Here is a 26,907-nt window from a genome sequence, read left to right as displayed (position 1 = left end):
GAAAGAGCTCGTCTATTCTAAAGCCTTGATACGTTTGCCACTTCATGAACCTCTGCTTACAAGCCAATCTCACTTACACATCCAGCCTTGGTTACATGTAGTGCATGTTCAACTTTAAATTAACGTCTAGTATGATGTAGAGAGGGATATTCTGAGACAATTTGCAATTGGTTTTCATGTTTTATTATTTGTGGTTTTTGAATTATTTAGCTTTTTATTCAGCAGTTCTCCAGTTTGCAATTTCAGCCATCTGGTTGCTAAGGTCCAAATTACCCTAGCAACCATGCACTGATTTAAATAAGAGACTGGAATATGAATAGGAGAGGCTTGAATAGAAAGATGAGTAATAAAAAGTAGCAATAACAATACATTTGTAGTCTTAAATAGCATTTGTTTTTTTAGATGGGGTCAGTGACCCCCATTTGAAAGCTGGAAAGTGTCAGAAGAAAAGGGCAAATAATTAAAAAACTATAAAAAAAAAAAAGACATTATGAGGACCAATTGAAAAATTGCTTAGAATGAAGTTAAAGGTGACTCACCCCTTAAGGAACCGGAAGACTCACATTTTGGACATATGTTTCAGTTTGTGTCCTAATAAAGGGGAAGGAATTAAGAATAAGACCTATACATTTTTAATACAAGTATGGGACCCTTTATCCAGAAATGCTCGGGACCTGGGGGTTTCCAGATAACGGATCTTTCCATAATTTGGATCTTCGTACCATAAGTCTACTAGAAAATCATGTAAACATTAGGAGGGTTATTTATTAAAATCAGAATTTTTCCCATAATTTATTTTTAAAAAAACATTGCCAAACTCCCATGCTTGATTTGACCTTATTTATTAATAAAATAACCCAAATTAATCAGATCACGGAAAAACTTGATAAAATCTAGCGCAGACTAGACTTTTTTTTCTTGAATCGCAAATTTTTTTGAGGTTTTGCCCGAAAACCCAGAAAAACTTTTTCTCGGTTTTCGGGCAAAAACTCAAAAAAATTTGAAAAATGTATCTTAATTTGAAATTATAGTGGTTTGACCTTGGATTGTCAGGGTACACCCAGGGGTTGAGATAGGTGCCTCTCTCCTCGACAGGTCTGAGATGCCGGAATTTCCGATTCAGGCTTTTTGCAGCATCGGGGTATAATGATAAATCTCGAAAATTTTTATTTTTTTCCTGCTATAAATTTTAGTTTTTGCCCCAAAAAGCCTGACCAGATAAATTTGAGGTTTATTAAATAAACCCCTACATAAACCCAACTGGCTGGTTTTGTTCCCAATAAGGATTAATTATATCTTAGTTGGGATCAAGTACAAGCTACTGTTTTATTATTACAGAAAAAAAACAAAACATTTTTATAAATTTGTATTATTTGGACAAAATGGAGTCTATGGGAGACGACCTTTCCTTATTTCGGAGCTTTCTGGATATCGGGTTTCCAGATAACAGATCCCATACCCTATTAATAGAAATGAGCGCACTCAATGCAGCGATTGTGAGCACTAAGCATGACTAAAATGCATGGGTTCTTCTATGCTAAGGAATGTATAAGGTCAGACCCCGGTGCTATTGTGTTTGCATCTGGCAGTGGATTTGTTAATGGATTTATACCCTTATTAAGGCATGATGTTTAGAGAAAGATCCAGTTTCATTTTGATTGGCCTGGGTTCCCGAGTAATAAAATAACTACTTGTGGAATGAATTCAGCCGTTTGCTCTCTATTAAATGCAGCCTCTCCGTATTCCCGGCTCTGCTCACAGTCATTTCCAATTAATAGCTCTCATAGTTACCTGCCACTCTTAGGCACAGTGAAATCTCCCCTCTTATTTACCTTTAAGCGCAGTCTTAAAGGATCGTTTTACATAAATACTTTTGTGGTTTCTAATAAGATTAGCGGGGGGATGTCAAACACACACACGTTCATTCTCTGCGGCTGGAATACAAATTGTGTGACTTCATACTAATGGATTTGTTTGTATAAGATGAACTGCCTTGTGTTGACTACAGTTTTTTTTTAATAAAAAATGTAATTCTGTTTCTCTAGCATTTCTTAAAGGAGTCGTTCACCTTCACGTTAACTGTTAGGGTCATGGCACACTCCCCTAAGGGTCAGATTGGGGTTGATTAGTCGCCCGGCGACAAATCCCCTCTTCTTCGAGCGACTAATTTCTTCGAACTGCCTCCTGCTGGCAATTTACATTCTTCATTTGCTGAAGTCGCTCAAAGTTTCCTCGTGAGGCAACAACTGAAAACGAAGTGCTCCGAGTGCCATCCTGCCGGCGATTTTCATTCCCCGTTTTCCGAAGTCGCTCAAAGTTTCCGCGTGAGGCAACAACGGAAAATGAAGTGCTCCGAGTACCATCCCGCCGACGATTACATTCTAGCCGGCAGGAGGCAGTTCGGGGAGATTATTCGCTCAAAGAATAGGGGATTTGTCCCGGGGCGACTAATCAACCCCAATCTGACCCTTAGAGGCAGAGGTGTAACTATAGAGGAAGCAGACCCTGTGGCTGCAGGCGGGGGGGCAGGAGGTATAGGGACCCGAATAAATATTGGTAAAACAGGTCCATCTCTAGACATTTTGGGGGGACCTGAAAAATGATTTGCTGTGGGGCCCTGTAATATCTAGTTACACCACTGGTTAGGGGGTTATTTATCAAAAGTCGAGTTGTGTTTTCCATGAAAAATTCAAGTCAATGGAATTTTTTTTGACAAAAATCAATTTTTCGGGTTTAAAGGAGAAGGAAAGGTCCAAGCCAGTTTATTGCCAACAGATTAGCCACAATAGTGCAAGTTAGAACACTTTTTTTATTCTGCAGAATGCTTTACCATACCTGAGTAAACAGCTCTAGACACTGTCTCTGTTTGTTTAGGATAGAAGCTGCCATTTAAGCTTGGTGTGACATCACTTCCTGCCTGAGTCTCTCCTTGCACATACAGCTCTGAGCTCAGATTACAGCAGGGATAGGAGGAGGGAGGGGGAGAGGAGTAAACTGAGCATGCTCAAGCCCTAGCCCTGCAGGTTTAAGCTGAAAACAGGAAGTCTGATACAGAAGCCCATGAGAACACAATAGAAGGAAATAAATGCTGTGTTTCTTTTGACAAAGGACTCAGAGCAGCATTACTTTGAGGGTTTACTGGTGTATTTATATAGACCTTTCTGATAAAGCTTACTTACTTTTAACCTTTACTTCTCCTTTAAAATCTCAATTTTTTCGAATTTTTTTAACAAAACTCAATTCTTTCTACATTTGTTATACCCTGAAGTTTGAAATAGCTCCAATAATTCAAAAATACACCATCTAAAACCCGTCGAGGTCATGTAGAAGTCAATGGCAGAGGTCCCTTGAACCATTTGAAGTTGTTTGTAGTCTTCATGAGTTTTTTCAAAAACTTAATTTATCCAAGCTATTTGAGTTTTTTTTTTTGCTGAAAACTTGATTAAGCTTTTCACCCCGACTACACTGATTAACGTTTTTTACATTCAAGCTTTTTATTAAATTAGAAACCATTTGAGTTGTGATTCCATTTTTCAAGGTCTAAAAAACTGTCAAAGCTCTAAAATTCAACCTTGGATAAATAACCCCTATTAGTATGTTCACAAATGGCCTATTCTTACCAACTTTTCAGTTGGTCTTCATTTTATTTATTTTTTATAGTTTCTAAATGATTTGCCTTCTTCTTCTTACCAGCTCTCAAATAAGGGGTCACTAACCTGTGAGGCTACAATTGTATTAATATTTATCTTTCTATCCATTCCCCCTACTATTTATATTCCAGTATCTTATTCAAGACATTGCCTGGTTGTTAGAGCAAGGTGGACCCTATCATTCAGATCGCTGCTAAAATTCCAAAATGGAAAGCTGCTGAATAAAAAGATAAATAATTCAAAAGCCAAAAAAAAATACAAAAGACCATTGCAAATTTCTCAGAATATCGCCGTCTACATCATACTAAGGGGCAGATTAATCAAGGGTTAAATTTCGAACTTGAAAAACTTATCTTCAATTTGGACTATTCCCTAGTCAAAAATTAGCTCGACATTCAAATTTTTTTAAATTCGAATTTTCTGTTCGACCTTTGATAAATCTGCCCCTAAGGGTAAGGGCACATGCTGCTATTTTGGGAGATTAGTCACCCAGCGACTAATCTCCCTGAACTGCCTTCCAAACTGGCTGTAAATCACCGGTGGGATGGCACTCGGATCGCTTCCTTTTCCGAAGTTGCCTCACGAGGTAATTTACGGTGACTTCGGAAAGCAGAAGCGATCCGACTGGCATCCCGTCGGCAATTTACATTCTAGCTGGCGGAAAGGCAGTTCAGGGAGATTAGTCACCCGAAGAAGAAGTGAATCTTAGGGATGGGCGAATTTTTTCGCCTTGTTTCGCCGAAAAAATGACGCCCATAGAGTTGTATGGCGTCATACGTCGAAATAAAAAGACGTGCGTCAAAAAATGTAGCCGCGCGACTACATTTTTATGATGCCCATAGGCTTTAATGGGCATTTCACCGGCGGCAAATTTTTGGCGAAACGAAACGGGTAAAATTGGCCTATCCCTAGAAGTGATTTGTCGCTGGGTGACTAATCTCCTGAAATAACAGTGTGTGTCCTGGCCTTAAAAATTAAGTTAAAACTTGGTTTTTCATCTTTAAATGAAGTTTTAGACGTTTTATGACGTAGAGAGTGTGATATTCTGAGACAATTTGCAATTGGTTTTAATTTTTTAATCTTTACATTTTTTTGAGTTATTTAGCTTTTTATTGAGCACCTCTCCAGTTTGCAATATCATCAATCTTGTCACTAGGGCCCTAATCACCCTAGCAACCATGCATTGATTTGAATAAGAGACTAGAATATGAATAGGAGAGGTCTGAATAGAAAAATGAGTAAAAAAAAAAGTAGCAAGAACAATAAATGTGTAGCCTTACAGAACATTTGGTTTTAGATGGGGTCAGTGACCCCCATTTGAAAGCTGGAAAGTACACTGAGCATGTGAGTGTCACAGACACTTTCCAAGATGGTGACCCCCCTGTGACAAGTTTGAAGTCCTGGATCATTGCTGCTATTGACAAGCTGAAACTTTAGACTGGTGCAATAAACTCACTATATAAAATATGGTATTTTGTAGCCATATTCATTTTTAGGGTTTAGTTCCCCTTTAATGCTAACTTGATTTTCTAGGAGGTAGATATAAAATATGGAGATCCAATTTACGGAAAGATCCATCATCTGGAAAACCACAAACATTCTGGATAACAGGTCCCATACCTGTACTTGATGCTGATGTCTGATTAAAAAAAGGAACTGATAGGCAAATAAAATGCTTCACATCACACTACGGGGATAATTAAAAATAACAGTGAATAGCTTTTTATAACATAGAAAAACGCGTGCGGTATTATTCCTGCTCCGGGTATTTTTATTATGCTTTCCTGCTGTGTCACTGCGTGCTCGAGATTTATGTCCGCTATATTTTTCGAGCCACGAGCCAAGCAAGCAAAATTATTTGGAGAGGAAACATAAAATAAATGGGAAATGATTGTTTGCTTTTACAAGTCGCTTAAACACAAATATCATTTTATTGAAAGGGAAAGCTAGCATTGTATTGAGCAAACAGGGGGGGCAGGGTTTTACCCATGGTACCACCAGTCACAGAGGATAGAATGACACACAATAGGGGGGAGATAAAGTTGTTTCTCTTATTTATTTTTAAAGACAAAGTAAAGCCCCATGAATAATTAATCCTAGAAGTGCTTTCTGGATAGAGGAATGGATTGATCACAATTTTGTAAATGATCTTTGCTGCTGGAATAGCTGCCATTGCCGTTATGGATTGATCACAACCATCTGCCTCCAAGTCTGTGGAATTCTCTAGGGCAGGGCTCCCAAACCTTTTTTTGGGAGCCACATTCAGGGGCACATTTACCTAGGGTCGAATATCGAGGGTTAATTAATCCTCGATATTCGACCGTCTAAGTAAAATCCTTCGACTTCAAATATCGAAGTCAAAGGATTTTGCGCTATTCCTATGATCGAACGATCGAAGGATTAATCGTTTGGTCGAACGATTCGAAGGATTTTAATCCATCGATTGAAGGATATTCCTTCGATCAGGAAATTGTTAGGAAGCCTATGGGGAAAATCTCATAAAGTTTCTTGAGCCAGCCCTTTGGCTAGAAGATCATGTGCCTCTCTCCCCCTCGCTGGATAGATTCACATGGATGCACCCATAGTTAGATGCACCCCACCTACCTCAGAGAAGATAATACACTTGATGTTAGCCATCGATAGTGGGGTTCTTACAGTATATCACAGGTTTTTAGTAGCAGGTATCTTTGTCAGGAATCAATTACATCTGACCGGCACCTTGGCAAACAGTGTTGAAATCACAGTGACAAAAGAGGAATATAATACTGGGAAGGGAATGAATTGGAGGTGCAGAAAGGGCAACGTGCAACTAGGGTTGCCACCTTTTCTTGAAAAAAATACCGGCCTTCCTATATATTTATCTTTTTCCCTATTAATAACATTGGGATCAGCCATCATTTTTACAGGCCAGGCTAGTAAAATACCAGCCAGATGGCAACCCTACGTGCAACCCACCAACCGCCCCCGAGTACATTAGCCGTGTGGCTGTTGTGCTCTCAGCTCATTTCATGCAGCAGATTTACAGCATTGCACTGTCGGCGGAATCTGTTTTGAAATCTTTCACCGCTTCTGATGTGGCCGAGTTTCCCTTCACAAATGACATTTTTCAAATATTGTAGAATTTAAGAAAAAAAACCCCCAGATATGTACACATCTTTTACTAATCAGTACTTTTATAGAAAACTCATGCACAGCCAAGCAGCAAAGTGTCAAAGGCAGAAAGATTTATTTGTCAGCATGTGTTGAACAAACCTCTCCGTTAAAGGCCAAACTAACCTTTCTATTTATAGTGATTTAAAGAAACACAAATATAATAAAGAATTCGGTGCAAAACAACAAATGCTGATATATTTTTTCCTAGTTGCTGAAAGTAACCTCCCATTAGCTAATACATAGGGTATATTTAAAGGAATTGTTCAGATTAAATATATCTGCAAATATGTGCAAAATGTTTTTAATATAGTTAGTTAGTCAAAATGTAATGTATAAAGTGACTGGATGTGTAACATAATAGCCAGAACACTACTTCCTGCTTTGCAGCTCTTTTGGTTTCCACTGATTGGTTACCAGGCAGTAACATGGTAAAAGTGATGCTTTTGAATCTGAGCTGAATGCTGAGGATCAATTGCAAACTCACTGAACAATTATGTCCCATGTGGCCCCCCTTAAAGTCACTGACTAACTTTATACATTACATTTTTGGCTAACTAACTATATTAGAAACATTTTTTATTTTGCACAGCCTATCTATTTACCAGTTTTTATTTTTACACTGAACTGTTCCTTTAAGATATAGTATAGGATGTAGGCAGTAGACTGTAAGCTCTATGGACAGGCCCCCCCCCCATTACCTCCATGTATCTTAACATGTGCTACTTAATCTTTGTCACTGTGTAAATTTCATTTTGTAACCATGTATTTATAGATTTTTGTTACTTTACTTGTCCCCCCTGTTTGTTACTAGATGTAGCTATAAATATAGATTCATCAGTTCCTGGCGATTAAAATATAACTAAACCCTAAAAATGGATATGGCTAGAACTGAACTTATTGATCCAGCCTAAAGGTTCAGCATCTCTGTAGTAGTAATAAGCCAAAGATTTAAAGTTTTCACAGGAGTTTCCCATCTTGAATTCTGTTAGAAGTGTCTGTGACACGCACATGCTCAGTGGGGTCTGAGCAGCTGTTGAGAAGCTAAGCTTAGGGCTCGTCACTAATTATCAAGCAGAAAAATGAGCTATGTCCATCCTTCAAGCTGGTGCTAGAGGGCTGATTATTAAATTCTTATACTAAATGTTTCTGCCATGTAGAAATATTATTATGACATTTATGATATATATATTCACTACATTGTGTGTAGCTCAGTAAGTGACAGCAGCACAGAGCATGTGCAGTGAATCAGCAGAAAAGAAGATGGGGAGCTACTGGGGCATCTTTGGAGACACAGATCTTTACTGCTAAAGGGCTGTGGTTGCCTTGGACTGGTACAGAAGCCCAAAACATAATGTACAAAATTTCTATCTTCTTTAGTTAAGCTTTAGTTCTTCTTTAAGCAGGCATCCAACTCTGTTAGAGAAGGCTCAGAAGGCATTTTATTTTTGGCCTATGTGAATGGGGTTAAAACTCCCATTAAAACTTTACACCTATAAAATTCTCATGCCACATGGCTGTTGCGTTATTAAATTCATGCTACAGACAGCGGAGATGCCTATGCAACCCTATGGTATTAATAACCAGCCCTACAGCGTGTGCATTTTATAGTTAATGAGTAGTACTAAAACCATATGGCAATCCTGCATGTGAATTATCATGTATTCAGTAAACCACCACACTACCAGTTTATTTTTCAGAGCTGCAGAACTTCAAGCTCACAGCAGGGGAGTTTTTACTGGCAAATATATATTTTTTATTCTTTAGATGAGCATTGTATTCAAAAGATTCAATAATTAATTTAAACAGGGGTTGGATGTTTTTCCTAGAAGTATTTGGAATGGAACACAAACTGGATGTTTTTTCCCTCTTGGGGGAGAATCGGTTGGAGACTAAAAATGTATTGGATTTATTTATTTGCCTCCTTCTGGATCAACATCAAGAGGACGTTTTTGGGACAAATTGAACGTGATATTTTATTGTATTTTTTTTTCAAGAATAAATAGATGTGCTAATATGTAAAACCTAAAATACTGGGCATTTCTGGAATATAGTACGATATGTTTGACAGACTTCTTAAAGGGGAAATACACAATATTAATAAAAAGCTTCTCTGTAAATTATTTGGTTTGGCATATACTCTATAGCCGTTTGAGATAATAAGACCAGCTGCAGGTAAGGCTGTCTTATAATGGTACCTGCACTTGGTCATTATTTGCCCATTTGCTGTTCCTGAATATAAGCTAGTTTTTGAGTCTGGTCGGATTCCCATTTGTTGCTGTACCAGTCCATGTCCTACTGGCCTGGGACTTATCTAGTGAATTTCCTAGTACTGACTCGTGGTTGATTTTTTGGACTATGTTGCCACCTGCCTTCTCAGATACCAGGCCTGCCTCACTGTGAGACAACTATTCATTGCTGATCATCAGGAGAAGCTGCTAAGGGCTGGGCTGATTTGTAAACCCCAAAATGAACTTTTAGTGGCAAAGAATTGGGTTGACTCGTAAACACCAACACAAACTCTTATTGCGTCAGGATTGGGTTGATTTATAAACATAACATTATATTTCATTGGTTCGGGATTGGGTTGATTTATAAACCCCAACATTATCTCTCATTGGCTCAGGATTGGGTTGACTTATAAACCCCAACATTATCTTTCATTGGCTCAGGATTGGGTTGACTTATAAACCACAACATTATCTCTCATTGGCTCAGGATTGGGTTGACTAATAAACCCCAACATTATCTTTCATTGGCTCAGGATTGGGTTGACTTATAAACCACAACATTATCTCTCATTGGCTCAGGATTGGGTTGACTTATAAACCACAACATTATCTCTCATTGGCTCAGGATTGGGTTGACTTATAAACCACAACATTATCTCTCATTGGCTCAGGATTGGGTTGACTTATAAACCCCAACATTATCTCTCATTTGGCTCAGGATTGGGTTGACTTATAAACCACAACAATATCTCTCATTGGTTTAGGATTGGGTTGACTTATACACCCCAACATTATCTCTCATTATCTCAGGTTTGGGTTGACTTATAAACCACAACATTGTCTCTCATTGGCTCAGGATTGGGTTGACTTATAAACCCCAACATTATCTCTCATTGGCTCAGGATCGGGTTGACTTATAAACCACAACATTATCTCTCATTGGTTCAGGATTGGGTTGACTCAAAAACTGCAACATGAAATCTCAAGTTTACACTTCACAGTCTCCCACTGCACCAACATGCCATATTCTCACCATTGTCCGTATTCTGCACATTACCCAGCACCTAGGCTATTCTTCTAAACCTGTTTTGACAATAGTACCTGATTCAGAATATCATAAGCAACGAGCCTCAATGTAGCCTCAATGTAGAGGAGCGTGTACTGGTGCAAGTACCCTTGTAAATAGCATTTAATTGTCCGCTGTTGTGGGTTTTGCACTTTTTCACAGAAATGTTGAAGAACCACTTTTTGACGAGAGTTTGCCTGTGCTTTCTTATAGCAGTATACTGTTTAATTGGCAAAAGAAAAATGAAACCTATTATTAATAGATGATAGCATTAATATGGCTTACTTACCATAAAGAAATCTCTAAATCTCTAACCCAACGTTTGTTAAAATAAACCCATCCCAATCAAAACACTTTTTCCCCCCAATAGTAAATTTAAAGTATCTCATAAATGCAAGCGAAACATAAACACCCCGGACCCTGTGCAATAAAGACAGTAAATTTACAAGGCCGTCTGGTCATAACACATGTTTTGTAAGGCTTATCATCAGCCTGTGCCGGAGTGTGCATAAGACAGATGTACACCATATTTGTTTTACAGTTCTTTCCATTAAAGACAAACCCAAGTGAATTGTAATGTGTGATAGGCCGCTTTCTGTGTTATGCTGGGATTTCATGTCTACTGACATATTCAATCACTTCATAAGTAAAGAACATGCCTACCAGAAGATTAACCACTATATCAGTTGAGTAATCCTTACATAATCACATAACATGATAACATGCTTTTTACAAAGTAAAGCTATCTATATAATATTCTTTTATCACTTTTCAGTTGTTATTTAAAAAAGGGATTGTATTCTGTTGAGTTGCTTTTATTTAAAATTTCTGGTTACTAGGATGAGCATGCTATATCCAGAAGTTGGTGGACATGCATTGGGGCTGTTACTTGGATGAGCATGCTACATCTAGAACTAACACAAGCATGTTATATCCACAAGCTGGTGGACATGCATTGGAGCTGAGTTATTGGGGTGAGCATGCTATAACTAGAACTTGGTGGAATATACCACTGCTGGACATGCATTTGGTGTAAGTTACTAGGATGAGCATGCTATATCCAGAAGTTGATGAAATAAACACTGGTGTTCATGCACTGAGGCTGAGTTACTAGGAGAAACATGCCATATCCAGAAGTTGGTGGAATAAACCACATGTTGACATGTATTGGGGGTGAGTTACTGGGATGAGCATACTATATCCAGAAGTCAGTGGAATAAACCACTTGGGTACATGCATTGGGGCTGATTTACTAAGATGAACATGCTTTATTCAAACTTTCTGGTTACTAGGATGAACATGCTATATCCAGAAGTTGGTAGAATAACTTTAACGGTTGGCACCCTAAACCTAGAACCGATGCCAAGCACTCTGGTCTCGGCTTGTGCTTCTGCCTGTAGCAGCCGCCTTTGGCCTTGGGAGGAGCCCTTAGCCAGGTCTTAAAACGAGAGGTGCAAGGTGAGGGGTTCTAAACAGTCTGAGGGGCACAACTGTAAGCAGAGTCTTTGGACTGAAGGTCACAATACAAAGCATTAGGCAGAATCGTAGTCAGATGAGGCCGGGTCAGAGCAGGCAGAGAATAATCGTAGTCAGGCAGGCAAGGGTCAAACCAGGTAGTCAATCAGAGGGTTAAGCAGAATCGTAGTCGGTAATCAGGCAAGGGTCAGGCTTCAGAAAGTAGAATAGTCAAAGCCAGGCATGGTCAAAAACAGATATCAAACAGGATCAGAATCAAATAGCTTACACTCAAAACACCACAAGGATAAACCTGTAGCGGGCAAGGTAATGAAGCCAGAATGAGCCTTATATAGGGGTTTGAATTTTGCGCCAAAACGTGCCTTTGCGCATCTGCGTCATAATGCCCGCGCGTCTGCGTCCATAAATAGAACGAGACGCAGGCGCGCGCACCCTGAGAACCCAAAATGGAGGAGGAAGAAGTCCGATGTGGCGGGCGTCCTCGCCGATGGCGCGGGGGCGTCCCCACCACACCACTGGACCACCAGGGCAAGTCGTTTTTATTACAATAACCCACTGGTGAACATGCATTGGGAGTGAGTACTGGGAAGAGCATATCCAGAAATTGGTGGTATAAACCACTGGTGGACATGCATTGGTGCTGAGATACTAGGATGAGCATGCTGTATCAATAAGTTGGTGGTCTAAACCACTGATGGGAATGCATTGGGGGGTGAGTTTGGAGCTACACCAGTGACTCAGCAACTTTGATCAACTTTGCATCAAACTATCTGGCTACAGTTCTCAAGAATGGGCCATAACTAAATCTGAAAGGTTTGTATGTTGCATTTAGGTGCACCCATGGACTCCATTTTAGCACCTAATACCGTATCTAGAAATAGCTGAAGGCCCTTAAAAAAGTAGCCTAGGACACATTTAGTAGATCACCTTTTTTGACCTCTTTGTTCTTGGGGAAATGTACAAGTGTAAAGAACACATGATTATTCTTTACATGTAGCACACAATGCAGCACCTTTAACAGCAATCACTTTCCAAAGGTAGGATTGCCACCTAGTTTTGACCTGGACAGCCCTGGTTTTAGATATGCTACCAGCTGGTTTAAACATGCTGCCTTGTATTTAGAAGTCTAAAAACCAGGCAGGACTGTCTCCTGATTGATGCATAATGGGGCCAATCTTTAGACGCTGATCCAAAAACATTGTTTTTTATGTAATTCTTCTATGCAGCTGAGAGACTGAAGGAGCGGCAGGAGACTCTCTATAAGGACTGTTTTATCCATAAGTATTGTTGGAATTTACAGGCTGCCATGTCATAACCCATGCCTGAATACCATGGCCACTCCCCCATATCATTAATTGATACATCCCTTGATGTAATTGGCACTATCCCTGTCCAGATCACATGGAAGAAAAAGGTGCCACTCTATGGACAACATATTTAGGCCCCCTGTTGAGGACTTAACAGTGACCATTATATATAGTGATGGCACCTTTCCTTCTGTTTTCTTTTTCTTTTCCCTGGTCAAAGTGGGACTTCCAAAAGCTCAAAATCAATAAGATAATAAAGAATTAAAAAAAAGCTCAAAATCAAACCAAACTATAGGATTCATATGTAAATGCTAGCCAGTGCAATCTTCACAAAAGCATCATCCATTGGCATTAGGAGCAGTTTTTTGGATCATAAAAAGAAATAATAGCTCTGGACCCTGCAGGATAGGGGAACATGTGGGAGGTGCATTTTCCTGACTAATTACTACTAGCAATTCCAGAAGTGTTTGTTTTTTTAATCAGATAAAGGACCTCTTTCTTCCTTAGGGCAGAGGCACACGCTGAGATTCAGGGAGATTAGTCACCCAGCGACAAATCTCCTCTTCTTCGGGGCGACTAATCTTCCCGAACTGCTTCCCATCGGCTAGAATGTAAATCGCCCAAAGTTGCCTCACGAGGAAACTTTGGGCGACTTTGGAAAATGAAGCGCTCCAAGTGCCATCCTGCCGGCAATTTAGGTTCTAGCCGCTGGGAAGGCTGTTGGGGGAGATTATTCGCCCCAAAGAAAAGGCGATTTATAGCTGGGAGACTCCACGAATCTGAGCATGTGTCTCTGCCCTTAAAATCAGGTGAGTAGCTACAATGAAAACAGACCCTATGGCTGCAGGGGGGCCCATGAGGGTTAGGGGCCCCATGAGGCCCTAATTTATATACAATTTGAATATTTTGACCAAACCTGGTCAAGCTATAGACATTTTGGAGGCCTGAAAAATAATAATTAAATAATTAATCCCCTGCTTAAAATGCTGATACAACAATATACAGTAGAACAAAACAAGGTGCTATTTGATGACTAATCAATGCCCAAGTGTTTTACGGAACATCTTTATGAAACCAACGTGAAAGTAAACCCAGCTTATAAATTATGCTTTTAATATCTCTATTATTTGGTGAAGTCATAGAGGCTTGTGTTTACTTAGATAATTTATTCATAACTCATCTTCTATTTCCAACCACACCGCTCCTCTTCTCCTCCATGGGCAGATCATTTACTCCTGTTAATTGCACCGCCAACCCTGTAGCTTGTGTTCGTGGCAGCTCGTGCCCAAAAAATGATTCCAAATTGCATCAATATCTGACTCACTTGTTGGCAATGGATTCATAAATCCCATATTCTTGTATTTCATTTTTACAGTATTTAACACAAGACGCGAACATAAAATTGGTATGTGACAATGAAAAGCACATTTTTTTTTTCTTTCGGACTTACAATTTAATTTAATAATAATCACTTGTGTCGGCCTTGTAAAGAAGCAAGAGGCACTTTTTTTAAGCGAAAGGGAACTGGAATTCAAAGTGGAAAAGTCAATATATTTTATATGTTATGGCTCAGGACACTGTCATGTAAGTAAGCGACTATTAAGGCTAGCACTCTTAGGGAACCATATACCGTTTCACTAGCGTTTATGAGTTCTCCCATTTCCTGATCTGCTCATGAAAATTGATGTATCAGGTTTATTTTTCATTCCAACTTCAGTAAAGAAAATAAAACCATTTTTCCACCTTTCATTTCATTTGCCTTTCCCACTACTGAATATGGACTGTCTGTTCAAAACCAGCATCCAACCCTCAATGGTCCTGCACTGCCAGCACAACCTACGCAATAGCACTATAGGGTACATAAAATAAAACATGTGTATAATTTAAGGATTATAAAGGTATGGGTATATTTCTGATTATCTCACTAGAAGAGTATGGACCACAATTAGATATTTCAATGTAATATATTCTTTTCCAAAATCCTCCATATTGGTGCATATTTTCCTTACTAATGTAATAATTTGCTCTTCTTTGTTAAGAGATTCTGTTATCCATTATCCACAAATCTCAGAGTTCTGTAAAGGTCATCTCCAATAAAATAAATTTTATCCAAATCCCTTTTCTCTGTAATAATAAAACAGTAGCTTGTACTTGATCCCAACTAAGATATAATTAATCCTTATTGGAAGCAAAACCAGCCTATTGGGTTTATTTAATTTTTGAACGATTCTCTAGTAGACTAAAGACCCGATAAATCTGCCGCAGCTTATTGGCTCGTGTGTGGGGCCATCTGACGGGAGTCCCCGATTGATATCTGGCTGAAAGTCAACCGGATGTCGATCGGGCAGGGTAAGAAATCCCGTCAGATCTGTTTATTGATGTGGTCCCATTATCCACCCCCCCATATCGCCTCCATTCTGATCTGATCGTTGGGCCCTAGGCCCCACGATTGGATCAGCCCAATATCGCCCACCTCAATATGGGCATATTGGGGAGAGATCTGCTAGTTTGGCGATGGCCACCTTAAAGGTATGAAGGTCCAAATTAGGGAAAGACCTGTTATCCACAAAACCCCAGGTCCCAAGCATTCTGGATAACAGGTCCTATACCTGTATCACACACACACACACACGGAGATTAGTTGCTGCTATCTTCTACAGAGAGTTTCAGTCATGTAGTCTTTTAGTGGCCATACACAGGAAGATTTAAGATGCCAATTCTGGTGCAATTTTCCATCTTATCTGCTTGTGAACGGGCCTCCCCAACCAATATCTGGCCATAAATTGGACAGATGTCAATTGGAAAAGGTGGCCATAGACGTAATTTCCAAGAAAGATTGTTTGTTTCAATACCCACATGTATAGTTGAATCGTCAGATATGCAGGTAGAAACAATAGAATTCTAACGGTATCTGACGATTCTCAGGTGCCTTTGTCTGGGTTCAAAGGCACCTGATCGAAATTTCCCTCTCGCCGGATCGGCAACCCATTGAGCCGACCGATATCCAAGTCTTCTGCTGATATCAGACGGCTCCTTTCCTGTTAGTTTTGTATGATATTATCTGTGCATCTATGACCACTTTACGGTTTGATTTTCCTGTCCAATCAGGGACCACATTGGCTAATTGACACAGTCAGCTCCCCATTGGCATCTATTCCTATCATTGTAATACAATCATTTCACCCTAGGGCCAAACGTTTGGATTAAGTTGGTCATACACAGGGATCTCGCCCCGATATGCCCACATTGACAACAAACAGATGCGACTGAGATCCAACGGGATTTTTTACCCTGCCTGATCGGCATCTGCCCAACCTTCAGCCAGATATTGATCGGGGATGCCCGTCGGATGGCCCCACACATGGGCGAATAAGCTGCCGACTCGGTCTGTCAGCAGCTTTTATCGGCCCGTGTATGGGGGCCTTTAGCCTGATATCAACTGTCTTTGGTAGGCATATCTGGGGAAAGAATTGCTCATTTGATAAGGTCATCAAACGAGCAGATCTTAAAGTGTATGGTCTCCTTTATTTATGACCATCGACCATTTTTGGGGAGGCTAAAAAGGCTAATATTAGCTATGACTCGTCCACTTCAGACAATGAAAGCAACATATTGGCCAATGGATAGGGCCAAAAAAATGGCCTGTTAATTTAACATCATGCTGGGTATTGGCCAGCTTTATTGGAACCAAATGCAGTCCGCACTCTGCTTGGCAAAAGATCCATTTATTTGGTGACCTTCTTTGGTGATCTATTTTGGAGGTCCATATATACCTGGCAACCCTTCAACTGTACTAACTTAGACCAATAAATAAAGTGACTAACTGGAAACCAGAGTATATTATTATGCTATATGTTCAAGTTATTCATCACTGTTAGTTAGTAATTAGTATTAGAATTCTGGACAAGAGTTTAACTGGTCTTCTTTGGTGGGTCCATAAGTCTGTCATCTAAATATAATGGCTGTCTTTGAATAGTTTCTCTGCTCTCTTTCCTATTCCCCAAATATTTCTGACACGAGATACTTTTATTCAGCTACAGATACTCTAGTGTTTTCATTTCCTTTTTAAAATATAAAAAAATATGGCTTTTTTTTTTTATAGAGCGCTAGATTCAGGAGGGACTAATGTGGTCTTTACATTTTCCTATGTTTACAGTCTTGGCGGCTTCTATGAAATGAATGAGTCAAGCAGAGTAAAAGTCACTGAGAGGTGCAATTTGCAGAAGTGATAGGTTAATCTGTAGGTCCAAACTGATCAGATTAAATGGTTTTTAAAGGATTTATCAGGAGGAGTGTTCATGATGGCTAGGCACGGGAGATTACCCCTTACGAGAACAAGCGCATAATAGTTTCCAAATGTTGACTTCATTCTCAAACTGACATTTTTTTTTTCACTGTGATTTTGCCAGTATTTCACAAGTCTAAGATTACTTGGAATATTTTTCCAGGTTTCAATAAATTTTAATATTTCATATAATGGCCCTAGTGTTATGGGGTCATGCTCTTTTTATTTATGCGCAACTTGTGCTATTAGGGGTGGTGCAAACTGAAGGTACAGTGACCCCCCACATAGAATGGGGCCCCTCAGAGCAGCAGTTATGGGTAGGAAGAATGTGGTATGGCAAGTGCAGAAGACCAAGCTGAACTCTCAAGGAACATGGGGGCAGATTTACTAAAGAGCGAAGTGACTAACGCTGGCGACTTTGCCAATCCACTAATGGGCGCCAATTCGCTAGCGAACGGGACCGTCTATATCGTTCATTCGCACTCTATCGCCAGGCAACCTTTCGCTCTGGCGAACAGACTTTACTCCGCTAAAATGGGGATTTCACTTAACGTTAGCTCTTTCGCCTTTGCCACCTCAGACCAGACGAAGTGCGAAAAAGCAGCTAAATCTTCCTCAATCTTCTGTCACTTACATCATATCCTGTGTTCCGATAATGCATCAAAGTTCAAAAAACGCTGGCGACTTTTCCTTTATTCGAAGCGGAATTGCCTACAAAAGTCCCGATATAAACTTTTTTTGGCTGACAAACTTTTTTTGGGTAACCGTTTTTTTCTCCAGACATTTCATAACATATGGAACGTTAATTTTACAGTGGGCTCATGTGTAGGGCATTATATTAACTCTCTTGTCTTTATTAAGGTTCCCTGGACATTTGTAATAAAAAGTGGCAACTTCAAGCATTTGCAGCAACATTTATAATAAAGACGTCAATAAAACTTTATATTACCCGCCGTATGCAAATTGAGCTAAGCGCAAGACCACTAGTGAATTTTCGCTAGGCACAAACGAACGCTGGCGCATCTTCGCTATGAAATGCTCGCACTGCCGCGTTAGTAACACTAACGAAAAATCACCAGCGTTCGGTGCCCAGGGCACAACTTCGCATAATAGTTAATTAATGTAATAGTAGCGAATTTGCGCCTGGTGAAGTGGTGCGATGTGTGTGAAGTGGCCGCTGGCGACAAATCGCCCTTTAGTAAATTCCAAAGTCTTTGTCATAAAAGTTACTAAGTTGCCATAGGAGCAGTAACCCATAGCAACCAATCAGCAGGTAACATTTACTGGTCATCTGTTTAAAAGCAAACATCTTATAGGTTGCTATGGGTTACTTCTCCAGGGCAAACTTAGTGATTTTTATTATATATGGGAGTTTATGTAGCCCAACTTGTCTAGATGTTGCTCCACTAAATACCAACTGGGTTCACAACCCTTTGTGTTCCATTCTAGAAGCACAAGAGTTGCGACCTTGGGTTGCAATCTGGGGGGCAGGGTACACTTTGCACCTTCCTAAAGCTTCCTAAATGAGGTCTCCAAGCTTGATTAAACTGTCCAAATATTAAAGTCATATAATAAGGAAAAAGAAAAAAAGACTGTAGTGTGCTATCACAAGAGTAAGAAGTGTTAGACTGGCCCATCAGGATACCAGGAAAACTCCCGGTGGGACCAGATGTCTCTTCTGCCCCAACCATTCGGCCTATTTCATAGTCTTTATCTATTTATGTTTGGCAACATAGGGAAGAAATAGATAGAAGGGCAGATAATATTACTGTATGTAAAGAAAAGAGATTAGGAGAATTTAGAAAGCTTAGAGAGGAGTAAAAATAATTTGGAGAGTAGGACTAAGGTCTGAGGTTTCCTGGTGGGTCCCTGGCATCCCAGCTTAAAACTGCAAGATTGGGGCACATTTATCAAAGGTTGAGTTGTGTTTTCCTGAAAAATTTGCGGAGTTTCAGTAAAAAATGAGATCTATTATGCCCGAACCTGCAAATAGCTTGAATCTAAAAAATACTCCAGCTAAAACCTGTCGAGGTCATGTAGAAGTCAATGGCAGAGGTTCATTCAACCATTTGAAGTAATTTAAATGTTTTTAACCTTCATTATTTTCGGGGGTTTTTTTGGTGGTTTGCCCTCGAAAACTTGATACATTTTAGCTATTCGAGTATTTTTTCACTAATAACTCTATACCTTTGAGTATTCGAGTTCCCCCCCCGATTGCATTGATTCTAATTTTTTACATTAAATTTTTTTTCATAAATAAGCAAACATGCGAGTTGTGAGTTTAGAGAAGTGAGGTAGAAAATTCTTTACCAACCTCACAAATTCGACCTGACCTGATAAATAACCCCCTAGGTACAATGGACCAGATTCAATTCTGTGAGAAAAAGTTATCTCATGGTTTGAAAACTCATGGACGAGATTCAATTTGAAGAGAAAAAACTTTCCTCCAAATTAATTTCCAGTTTTTCCCATAAACCTAGGGGCAGATGTATCAAGGGTTGAATTTTGAGGGGTTAAATCCCTCGAAATTCGACTGGGGAATAGAATCAAATAGGCAATTCCGGCGAATTTGCGTGATGGCGAATAGTCGAATGGGCGAATATTCGCTCGGCGAATAGGCGCACGATCGAATATTCGATCAAAGGATTTTCATTCGATCGAATGCCTTTTTATTCGATCAAAAACTTGTGTATTTATCAAGGGGTGAAAGTGTTTATCATCCTTTGATAAATACGACTTTCAAAATCCCAAAGAAATGAATGGAGAGAGGCGAAATTTCACTGTAGAGGACTGTGGCAATCTCTAAATTCACTCTTTGGTAAATGTACCCCTAGGTGTTTTCATGTGATAAACCTTTTTGTAACTGAACTGAATCTGGCCCTTTATAAAATAGGGCCCAGCAGTATAGGGGGACCCGCTATCAAGCAGGGTTGGACTGGGCAGGCACGATATTATGAAAAAACGTGGGGGCAGATTAACTAACCAGTGAAAATTCGCCAGCGTCCACTTCTCACCCAGCGCAACACTTCGCCAGGCGAAAATTCATTCAGACAACGACAATTCACTAACATGCGGAGTTTCGTACTGGGCCCCTACCGCTGGCGACTTTTCGCTAGCATAACTAGATGCTCTAGTGTTCATTTCTGCCTATCGAAAATTCGCTAAAGGTCTTGCGCTCAGGTTAATTTGCATATAGCAAGAAATTTAAAGTTGTATGGACTTCTTTTTGTTATATATTGCAGCAAATACTTTACATTTACACTGTTAATTACACATGTCCAGGGAACCTTAATAAAGACAATAGAGTTGTTATAATGCCCTACACATGAGCCCACTGTATAGTTTATGTTCTTATGTTAGAAAATGTATGGGGGAAACCTGGTTACCCAAAAAAAAATTTACGGACTTTTGCAGGCTATCGTTCTGAAAAAATGAAAAGATGCCAGCGTTTTTTATGATTTAGAAAATGTTTCCACTAAAAATTGAAGAAGTTCTATGCACTCCAATGCACTTCGCCTGGTCTGAGCTGGCAAAGGCAAGTCTGGAGAAAGAGGTAACTTTCAGTAAAATCCATATTTTAGTGAATTTACGGAGTAACGTCCATTCGCCAGAGCGAATTGTCGTCTGGCGATAGGGTGCAAATGACCGCTAGCATCTGTCTCCTTCCCTAGTGAATTGGCACCTGCGCCCGTTAGTAAATTGGTGATGTCCCTGCTGGTGGTAACACGAATTGTCACTAGCATTAGCCAATTCGCCCTTTAGTAAATTTGCCCCCTGGTGAGGCCTGTTGATCCAGACCTGATCACTGTCTGCCTTCCGCTGTTGCTCCCCTGCTGCCCTCCCCCAATCGCAGCAAGAGTAAGGTGTGCGGGGGGCTGGGGAAGGGACTGGTGGTGACTGAGTGGGCAATGGCAGTGGCCCCAAAGGAGGTGTGGGGGCCCCTGGGGTCGCAGCCTCAGTGGGCCTTGCAACTCCAGTCTGACCCTGCTATCAACAATTTCTCTGCAATGACTTTTGAATGAAGCATCACCATTTGGAAACCCCTCATTTTAATTAGCTGTAAGAGCACTACCACATTCACTTTATCTGTGTTTTATTTTTATTAAAATTCTAACGCCCTTGCCTTATTCCCATGTGATAGCCTGACGATCCTGGCCAATATCTGTATACTATACAATACTGCCTGGTACTTGCAGGTACTACGAAAAGTCACGTAAAAGTCTGCAACACTCACATGCTCAGTGGGCTCTGAGCAGCTGTTGAGAAGCTAAACTTAGGGCTCGTCACTAATTATCCAGCAGAAAATGAGGTTGGTCTGTAAAATAAGCTGATGCTACAGGGCTGATTATTAAATTCTGATGCTAATTGCACTGGTTTCTGTGCTGCCATGTAGTAATTATCTGTATTAATTACTAATCAGCCTTATATTGTGACATTTCTATTCTATGTGTACTGTATATAGTGAGTGGGTCCCTAAGCTCAGTAAGTGACAGCAGCACAGAGCATGTGCAGTGAATCAGCAGAAAAAGAAGATGAGGAGCTACTGGGGCATCTTTGGAGACACAGATCTTTACTGCTAAAGGGCTGTGGTTGCCTTGGGCTGGTACAGAAGCACAAAACATATTGTACAGCATTTCTAGCTACTTCTTTAGTTTAACTTTCCTTGTCCTCTAAAGTGAAGTTATGAATTTTCTAGAAAGTATGATATTTTATTTAAGCATATGTTTACTTTCACTCTGTGAGATGTAATGCTGGTTGGCCTGTCATTTAAAACCGCTGGCTCTTTTGCTGAGCGGGTGTAGCCCCGTGTGACAGCAGATAAAGATTCCTGCATGCGGCACAGGAGATAAACACTCTACCACAAACATGTGAGCAGTTACTCACAAATCCATCATTTCCAATTTTTTTTTTATCATACTGCTCTTGTAATCTGAGAATTTAGATGATAAATATGGCATTTGTTACAGCCTTGGTGTTGTGCATGTTTCCAGTCATTTGCATGGGATAATGCTGCAAAAAGAGCCATGTAAAGCTTCTACTCTAAAACTCAGTAATACCTTCCCTTTCCTAGGGGCATGATCACAGCAATGTTTTGGACCTCATACGTCCTTTTTAAAGGGGAACTCTCACAAAAATGAAAATTTTATATAAGCTTCATCATTCTAAAATAAGACATTTTCTAAAGATAATCAATTAAAAATTCGGAGTCGTTTCTGAAATAACTAAGTTATTCTTCACTCTCTCCGAATTCGTCTACCTTCATGTAGGAGTTGGGAGTCTGACTTTGAAAGAAAGCTAAATCAAATATATCTTATAGGGGGGGGGCTTCTTTTGCCTAGGAGATGTATTAGAACTCACTCTATTAAAATCACCATGTCTCTCTACATGCAGAATTTGTGCAAAAGGCAGTTATTTTGTTAGATTTCGATTGTACTGGAATCAGTTATTTGAGTGAGCTCTAATACATCTGCTAGGAAAGGAAGCCCCCCTATAAGATATATTGGATCTAACCAGGGCTGCCATCAGGGGGGACAGGGGGTACAAGTGTTCCGTGCCCGGTCCTGAAGGGGGGGCGGCAGTGCTGCACTTTCGAAAGAGCCAGGTCCCCCTTGACAGCGCTGAAGTTGTGCGGCCATTTCCGAAGTCCTGAACAGCCGAAATGCAGAAGTGCTGAAAAGCTGAACAGCTGAAGTCCCGAAGGGATGAAAAGACCTGAAGCCATGAAGATAGTGAAGCCGAACTCCTGAAGTGGCGAAAAGACCAAAGCCACGAAAATAGCCGAAGCCAAACTCCTGAAGCGGCAAAAAGACTCGAAGTCACGAAAACAACCGAAATTGAAGTCCTGAAGCAGCGAAAAAACCCAAAGTCATGAAAGGAGACAAAGTTGAAGTCGTGAAGCCATGAGTTCAATTCTACTGAACACCATTTTGTGTTTTTTTTACTTTTTTTTAATCCCCTGGCCACCAATCTATTATTTTAATACTCTATAGGCCCCTGCCACCAATGTTTTTTTTTTTAAAAAATATTCTTTGGGGCCCCGATTTTTTTTAACCTGTAAGGGGGCCCCGTGATTTCTAATGGATCTAACTGTCAATGATTATCTGACACCAAACTGCTGCATGAAGACAGAATAAAGAGAAACAGATGCTGAGAGAGGTGGAGATAAATTTGATTATTACAGAAACGGTACCCAATTTTTAATTTCTTATTTCTTATTTCAGTATGATGAAGCTTATATTCAATTTTCATTTTTCCGATAGTTCCCCTTTAAGCTGACAAAGCTGTGTTTGTGTCATTGATTTAAGGGCTAGCATGACTGGTTTTCATCTAATAATAGTAAGGGCATCTAGTGGAAAATATTCAGCAGAAAAAAAGCCCCTGTCCATAGACCTCTGCTCAATAAAAAAAAAAGCCTTAAAGGGGTGGTTCGCCTTTAAATGAACTTTTATTAATTTATAGATCGGCTAATTCCAAGCAACTTTTCAAATGATCTTTACTATTTTTTTTTTTTTATAGTTTTTGAATTATTTGCAGATTTCTTCTGACTCTTTCCAGCTTTCAAATGGGGGGGGGTCACTGACCCTGTCTAAAAAACAAATGCTCTGTATTGTATTGTTATTGCTACTTTTTATTACTCTTCTTTCTATTCAGCCCCTCTCTTATTCATATTCCAGTCTCTTATTCACATCAATGCATGGTTGCTAGGGGAATGTGGACACTAGCAACCAGATTGTTGAAACTGCAAACTGGAGAGCTGCTGAATAAAAAGCTAAATAACTCAAAAACCACAAATAAAAACAAATGAAAACCAATAGCAATTTGTCTCAGAATATCACTCTCTACGTCATACTAAAAGTTATCTGAGAGTTGAAGCACCCATTTAAGAGATATACAAGTTAAACACGGAAGGCAGCAAGTGCCACTCTATTTCACCTGACAGTCAGCTTCTGTTGCGCCAGCCACGCCACTTAGTGGAACGTCTCAGTAAACACGCCTCCCAGTTCTATTGCGTCTCTCCCGGTCGCTAAACTCCGCCTTCCTTTGAATCTCCCTGTGCCCGGCTAGCCCCGCCTCCAAGCCTGCCGCTCGCTTCACTGACTTGGCCCTTCTGTGCGTTTGTCCATTTTGTGTGTTTTAATAAAGTTGCAGCGCGCTTCCGTCCCTTTTCCTTACACGCCGGCTTTAGCAATGGCGGACTACGACTTAACCACGAAGATCGCCCAGTTCTTGGACCGGCACTTGGTCTTTCCGCTGCTTGAATTCTTATCCGTGAAAGAGGTAAAACATCCGCGTTTAGACATGTAATGAGCCAGGATACAGTTAGAGGGAAAGGCCGGAGCTTTAGTGTCCGGGGATGAGGGCAGCTCCGCCATGCTGCTCTAGGGCCGCATTTATACAGAGGGGCTCCTGGTATTGACTGGGCCTATATCTCACTTATATGACCTGTACCCGCCAGCTGCTGTTACACTACAGTGGAACCCTCCAGTTGTTATTAAGCTAAAAACCCTCCAGCCTTTGTTAAAACTGCAGATAGAACTCTAGTTGTTTTTACACTGCAATGGAACCCTCCAGCTGTAATTAGTCAACCATGGAGCCCTCCAGCCCTTCTTAGTTGATAGTGGAGCTCTTCTTAGATGATAGTGGAGCCCTCCAGCCCTTGCTAAATGATAGTGAAGCCCTCCAACCCTTGCAAGATGACAGTGGAGCCCTCCAGTGCTTGTTAGGTGATAGTGGAGCCCTCCAGCCCTTGTTCGGTGATAGTGGAGCCCTCCAGCCCTTGTTCGGTGATAGTGGAGCCCTCCAGCCCTTGTTCGGTGATAGTGGAGCCCTCCAGCCCTTGTTAGGTGATAGTGGAGCCCTCCAGCCCTTGTTAGGTGATAGTGGAGCCCTCCAGCCCTTGTTAGTTGATAGTGGAACCCTCCAGCCCTTGTTAGATGATAGTGGAGCCCTCCAGCCCTTGTTAGATGATAGTGGAGCCCTCCAGCCCTTGTTAGATGATAGTGGAGCCCTCCAGCCCTTGTTAGATGACAGTGGGACCCTCCAGCCATATCTGAGTCTCTTAGTCAAGTCAATGCCTGGTTGCTAGGGCAACTTGGACCCTAGCAACCAAATTGGAGAAATTGCAGACTAGAAAACTGCTGAACAAAAAGCTAAATAACTCAAACCACAAATAATAAAAAATGAAAACCAATTGCAAATTGTCTCAGAATATCAGTCTCTTCATCTTACGAGAAGTTCATTTAAGGGAGAACAACCCCTTTAAGGTATGAAGATCCAAATTACGGAAAGATCTGTTATCCGGAAAACCCCTGGTTCCCAGCATTCTGGATACATGTACTACTGGATAGATTTTAGATTAATCTTACTTATGTGAATAAGGGGACAGTCTCTCTTGCCTTTTCTCATAGGAGTCTCTTTCATATTGTTTTATTATTTATTGCAGATTTACAATGAAAAGGAATTACTTCACGGGAAGCTGGACCTGCTCAGCGATACCAACATGGTTGACTTTGCCATGGACGTATACAAGAACCTTTATGCAGATAAAGAAATCCCTCTCGGTAAATTTTAATTTACATGTCCTAGATGTAGGATTTGGTTTTGGAATCATTGTGACTCCTTTATTAAAACATTATTTTTGTTGTAGGTTAAAGGGGTTGTTCGCCCTCCAAACACTTTTCTTTCAGTTTACTTGTTTTCAGTTTGTTCACCAGAAATACATTTTTTTTTTTTTTTTTAATTATTTTTATCGTTTTTCCAAAAGTTTAATGTTCGTCTCTCTGGTATCTCAGTGATCCAGGAGCATCTGAACTGTTACAATTGGATACATTTAGGGGGGATGCAATAATTTGATACATTTCTCAGCAGTATCTTTGGAATATTAGCAATTATTGTATCAATATCAAACAGCTGCTTGTAATTAAACTCAGGGATTCTGCTGAGCAGGGACAAAGAACACATTTTTCAACTAAATGTATCAATTTAGAACAGTTAGTCGGCGACCCCTCCCCTCTCCCAGAGCTGCTTTAGAAGGTGAAAAATGAAACTTTACACTTCAGTATTCGAAAAATGATCACAAATAAAAAAAATCAAAGTAATTGCAAAAAGTCTTTATTTCTGGTAAGCTATATAACAGCTAAACTGGAAAAAGTTATTTAAAGGTGAACAACCCCTTTTAGGCAGTTCGGGGAGATTATTCGTCTGAAGAAGAGGCGATTTGTCGCCTGGCGACTAAAATTCCCCCGAATCTTTGCGTGTCCCAATAAATACGTGATTTTATTTATTTATTTTTTTTATAGCCCAGTGGATTTTTACGTCCACCTCTATTTGTTCAGTCATCTCAGTCTTTCCTGAAGTGGCCATACCATATAGGGGGCTCCTTTTGCCTAGAAGATGTATTAGAACTCACAGTATGAGGAAGTTTATATTAAATTTTAGGGATGCACCAAATCCAGGTTTCGAATCCAAATCTTAATTTGCATATGCGGAGTCGGTATTTGGTCGAATCCTTCATTAAGGATTTGGGGGTTCGGCCGAATTCAAAATAGTGGATTCGGGGCATCCCTATTAAATTTCCATTTTCGCTATAGTTCCCCTTTAAGGAAAAGAGAACAATGGTTCTGTTAAAAGGGATACTGTCATGGGAAAACACGTTTTTTCCAAAACACAACAGTTAATATAATACTTTACACTTCAGTAGTCAAAAAATGATTACAAATAAAAAAAATCAAAGTAATTGCAA

The 26,907-nt window shown here is 40.1% G+C and overlaps 1 protein-coding gene across 1 annotated transcript in view; it reads left to right on the top strand.

Moving 5' to 3' along the window:
- Positions 1-24,340: 24,340 nt before the first annotated feature.
- The window catches only part of eif3e.L (eukaryotic translation initiation factor 3 subunit E L homeolog), a 49,692-nt gene continuing 47,125 nt past the window's right edge, over positions 24,341-26,907 (top strand). The window contains 2 exon segments of the mRNA NM_001089017.1: positions 24,341-24,443; positions 25,609-25,726. Coding sequence (NP_001082486.1) covers positions 24,354-24,443; positions 25,609-25,726 — 208 coding nt within the window. The 5' untranslated portion in view covers positions 24,341-24,353.

This window comes from Xenopus laevis, chromosome 6L (genome assembly GCF_017654675.1).
Source record: "Xenopus laevis strain J_2021 chromosome 6L, Xenopus_laevis_v10.1, whole genome shotgun sequence".
NCBI classification, from domain to species: domain Eukaryota; kingdom Metazoa; phylum Chordata; class Amphibia; order Anura; family Pipidae; genus Xenopus; species Xenopus laevis.
Note: the sequence above shows the minus strand (reverse complement) of the source record. Positions and strands in the feature narration are given on the sequence as shown.